At 39.0% G+C, this 4,693-nt stretch overlaps 1 protein-coding gene across 1 annotated transcript in view; it reads right to left on the bottom strand.

Moving 5' to 3' along the window:
* The window catches only part of LOC103129348 (coronin-2A-like), an 11,554-nt gene extending 6,861 nt beyond the window's left edge, over positions 1-4,693 (bottom strand). Inside the window, exons 1-6 of the mRNA XM_016664981.1 lie at positions 4,576-4,693; positions 3,025-3,225; positions 2,711-2,827; positions 2,391-2,540; positions 1,309-1,509; positions 1,111-1,227 (exon numbers count right to left, since the gene is read on the bottom strand). Of these exons, the coding sequence (XP_016520467.1) occupies positions 1,111-1,227; positions 1,309-1,509; positions 2,391-2,540; positions 2,711-2,827; positions 3,025-3,225 (786 nt within the window). The 5' untranslated portion in view covers positions 4,576-4,693. The remainder of the gene's footprint in view (positions 1-1,110; positions 1,228-1,308; positions 1,510-2,390; positions 2,541-2,710; positions 2,828-3,024; positions 3,226-4,575) is intronic.

Genomic DNA, 4,693 nt, shown 5'->3' with positions numbered 1-4,693 from the left:
TGGCCCGTTGAGGGGGCCAATATGCTGAAGTGGCCCTCGGTGAAATTGAGTTTGACACCCCTGGTTTAAACAATAGAAAACACAACTGGGGAGTTTTAGTACTAGAATGAAATGGGATAATTTACTTCCTGTTTTGGACTGAATCTTGCATGGTATTAGAGTTACAAACGGATTCACTTTCTAGCATGACTGGGGCTTCATCGACACCAACCCTGTTTAATTCGTTTTAAACTAAGGTAAATTTATTTATAAAGCTCATTTTCAGCAACAGTCAATTCAAAGTGCTTTACATGAATTAAAAGGAAATACAAACAAAACAACAAACCAAAGACAAGAGCAAAAGAAGCTATAGATCCTCCTGATCTAGATTGGTAGATTGGTATAAATACTTCATTCCTGTTCTGAGCTGCTGGATTCTAAGTTTTTCTAATCTCTGTTTTGAGTTGCTAAATAAGCATAAGTAAGTATTCTCTGGACTTTCTAATTGTGCTCTAAATTTGTAAAAGTAATGAGTACTCCACTGTTTCTAAGTAATAATAAAAGCTAAGTGTTGTTGTTCTGGAAGAATTTTTTCTGGAATTTATTTGCCTAGAAAGTCCGATTTGTTTGGGAAGGTCAGTCAAAAAGTGAATCTGGTCCGCCTACAAACCTCAGTCTCGGTTCGGTTGAAGTGAACTCTTAGCAGTTTGAATGCATATGAACGCATGAAAAACAGGAAGTGGACTACAGCACAGGGCATTCTGGGTAAATTCAACCAAAACAAACATGCTAGGCGGGGGAAATGACTCGTGGTCTTTTGCAGAAGACAAGAAAAATCCTCCAACCGCTAAAATCGGACGCTACTCCATTTTTGTTTACATTTTGCAAAGAGGGAAGTTGCGCTCAGGTCCTTCTTCAGAAGTTTTCAAATTGCTTCCTTCAGTGGGTTTTGGTGCAGCGCCCCACCAGGCGAGGAGGGGAAAATGTTTTTCAAAGGTTTGGTTGCTTTGACTTAGTGCAGTGTGACAGTGAACTCCAGCAGCTGAAAATTTAAAATTTGTTGAAAGAAAGTTTGGTCCCCAGCTGATCCCTAAACTAAATTTAGCTGCTGGTTTTAAAATAAAGTCTTACTGGGTCCCAGAGGATGATCTGTCTGTGGTTCCAGGGCGAGCTTCCAGTGGACAGCAGCATCTTCAGCCCTCTGATGTATAGAACCTTGTTAGCCCTGTGTGTCTTGCTGCTGGAAACCTGTAAAACCAAATAGTAACATGATTACCACTTCCACCAATTGATATACAATCCAACACAAAAAACTCCTTAAAAAACAACCTGTAGGATCTTCCCGGTCCGCGGCTCCAGAACCCGAATCCGCCTGTCCTTAGACGTGACCGCCAGCCTGCTGCCGTCGCTGTTGAAGCTGACGGACAGCAGCAGCGCCTCGGACGGGTAGCGATGGTGGACGGGCATCAGGACCACTCGGACCGGGTGTCTGATCACAGAACCGGACTGGGACACATCCCAGAGGAGAACCTGGAGAAGGTTTCAAGAAACAGTTTCTGAACAAACGTAACGTTTGATTTTAATGGTGTTTTTTATTTAATGGAAACACTGCAATTGCGAAATTGTGTTTTTTCATCATCAGCGGAATATCAGCAACGTTTTGCTGCCGTGTCTTATGTAAAGGCAGGTAGTGACGTCAAAGTGAGGTAAAATGCGACACGACCTTTTAAACTGCAGATGTTTTGAAAACAATCGGATATGTTTAAGATTTAGTACCAGATATGGAAGTGGCACAAATCTAATTTTTAGGGTGATGGAAAGACCGCCGTGAAAAAGTTGGATATGGGTTGCAGTTGTGCAAATAAAGTCAGATTTGGGTCACACTTGCCTGATGTGCGACCATGGCCTTATTAATTGTGTATTTGTGTTTTAGTTTAACTGATTAGTGTGTTTATTTTAACTGATTATATAAACTAGTTGGCAAACCTTAAAAGCGAGTATGAACGACTAACAGCATCCTCATTTGTAGATCACATGAGGATGATCTACAAATGAAGCTAGCAGCTAATGCTAGCTGGTATTAGCTGCTAGCTGAATCTAATTTTGTTCATCCAAATCAAGTCAAGTTCAGATTCCACAAAGAAGTGTAATCATAACTGGGTCAATAATGTTGTGCTGTGGAGCCGCATAAAAACAGACACAATCCCTTCAACACCAGCCCAGATTTTTAGGCCAATATTCAGAGACACGCCTGATTAGCAACTCCAAATTAGCAGGTTAAATTGGGAAATTGCTGTTCCCAGTTGTTTTATGTCAATGATGGTATGGAAAGCATCCAGGTTTTATTGTTTTGTGAATAAATGTGGTTGATCCTCCGTAGAGAAATGTCCCTGACTAAAGAGGCGTCTGACCTTGCAGTCGTAGCCGGAGCTAAGCAGCAGGTTCTCAGCAGTTGGATGCCACTCGATGATAGCCACCCTCCTGCTGTGACCCGTCAGAGTCTTCCTGGCCTTGGTGAGGTTCTGTTGGACCCCACAAACTGGAATATCCCAAATCTTCACCTGTATACAGACATATAATCATGGTTTTATCCTCTATGTTGTAATTTCTGCTAATGTTGACCTGACCTTGATTTTAGGTTTAACCATAAAATAAAGTCTGAGCCAAGGAAAACCTTTGGGAGGAGAGGTTTTAAAGGTGAATAAACACAAAGTAAAACATGGCTGCTTACGGTGCAGTCTTCAGAGCACGAGGCAATGCAATAATCGTTAAATGGATTCCATTTGACGTCCAGGACTCGGCCGCTGTGACCACAAACCCTCGGATAGTGAGGGTCTACTCTCCCCAACTGGAAGACATTTTAAAACAATGGAGGACTTTGCTAAATTAACTAATTATTTAAAATTTTCTAACCAAAAGTTTAGTTTGTTTAGTTTTCTTTGGACATTAGACAGACAAAAGGTTTTCAAGGCCTTGTCAGATTAATAAGTAGCAGTTAAATGACTGTTGTGTTGCTTGGAAGTAACCTGAGTTTGACCTACATACACAATGAATGGGCAGGACTAGGAAGGCCCCGCCCCCGGCGCACTCCGTCACCATGGCGATGAAGCAGGGATTGGCTGAGCAGTAGTGGTTGTCATGGACGCTCCTTGTGATTGGCACTCCATCGTAGCTGTGCTCCTTGGTCGCTGGCTTCCCGAAGACGTAGCGAAACTTTGAGCATCTGAAAGACGAGCGCCACGACATCTGGAGGACAGGAAGTGACAGAACAGGAAGTGACAAAGCAGGAAGTTTAAGGAGTTTCATATCAACTACAGAACGGACCCTAAAAGGGGCAGTATGATGTGTTTTCTAGGCACATAGAGCCATTTTATAGCACAATTTTACCTTCAGTGGTTATAAAAATGGAGCTGCGCCATGGAGATTAAAGGATTTCTCAAACATGTGTGAAAGAATCCAGTTTTGTTTTTGATGAGGAAATAACATTGGAACATGATCTAAAGTTAAAAAACATGTTGATTTTACATGGAGAACTGCAAAAATGCCAAATCTTACCAAGTGTCTTTGTTTAGTTTCCAGTGTAAATATTTTGAAATAAGACAAAATTAACTTACAAATAACTTTTTAGCAAGATATAGGAGTTTGGTTTAAGGCAATAATTCCTTAATAGAGATAATAAAATTAAAAAAATTACTTCTACTAGCAGTTTACTTAACTTTTTTCCCATACTCTAGGTGAAATAAATAATTTCCCAGTTGGAATTTCTTCTTCTGAAAAGTTTTTTTTGACATTTTTAGAATGGAAATTTTAATTTCAGAATAAAAATTAAATTACAAAGTTGTTTTTCCTGATTTAATGACGCTTTGCAGTCTGTAATTTTGTCACCAGATTGTCTTTAATGTAGTTTAATTATCACAACCATTCTTTAATCTCCTTCTATATTATTACTAGAATTATTACTTTAGTATTAGTTTCAAAGATTTTTTTCGTCATTAGTAGTGTTATTTTTTATTACGATCTATAATGTAATTAAAGACTTCTGTATTGTTTTTCCCTTTATTTTATTCTTATACTTAGTTCCTGTACCATATATTTTAAAAAAGAAAAGCTTCTTCTTGTGCTCTTATTTGTTCTCATTATTTTCTACATCTTCCTTAGTTTGCTGGTTTTGCCTTCAGTTTATGAAAATAAAAAGTTGTTTTTTAATCTAATTTTTCTCCCATTTTGAACCTTGCCGTGCCAAACTCAGCAGCTTCATTATTGGTCCTGATCAATAATGCATCCAGCCGCAGTTATTGGTTCTCATAATAATATAAATAATAAATCAGCTTCTTTCATGCTTCATGTTTTTAATCGCACCGTCAGTTCACCTCACAAATTGAAAACCTTTTGTACAAAACGCTTTTAAATATTTATGCTACATCCTGTCTTTTTGCTGAGACCTACGTCCGCTGACCTTTGACTTTTGCTGCTAAAGATCAGAGAAAATGTAATAACTGGTAAAAATGTTTATAAAACAGGGAAAAAAGGCAATAATAACACAGCAGCTTTAAAGTTACAAACTTTCTCTGACATAAAAGATGGATAAAGTCTCACCTTGAGTTGGTTGAAGGTTCCTGCTGCTCCTCTTCCTCCAAACAAACGTGAATTTAAGTTGGTGAAAGGTTTTTATTCTGCATCTAAATATAGACCGACCTGACCTCTCACTGGAGGC

Source organism: Poecilia formosa, unplaced genomic scaffold, assembly GCF_000485575.1.
Source record: "Poecilia formosa unplaced genomic scaffold, Poecilia_formosa-5.1.2 Scaffold537, whole genome shotgun sequence".
Classification (NCBI taxonomy): Eukaryota; Metazoa; Chordata; class Actinopteri; order Cyprinodontiformes; family Poeciliidae; genus Poecilia; species Poecilia formosa.
The sequence above is the reverse complement of the archived record's forward strand: the minus strand, read 5'-3'. Positions and strand labels throughout refer to the sequence as shown.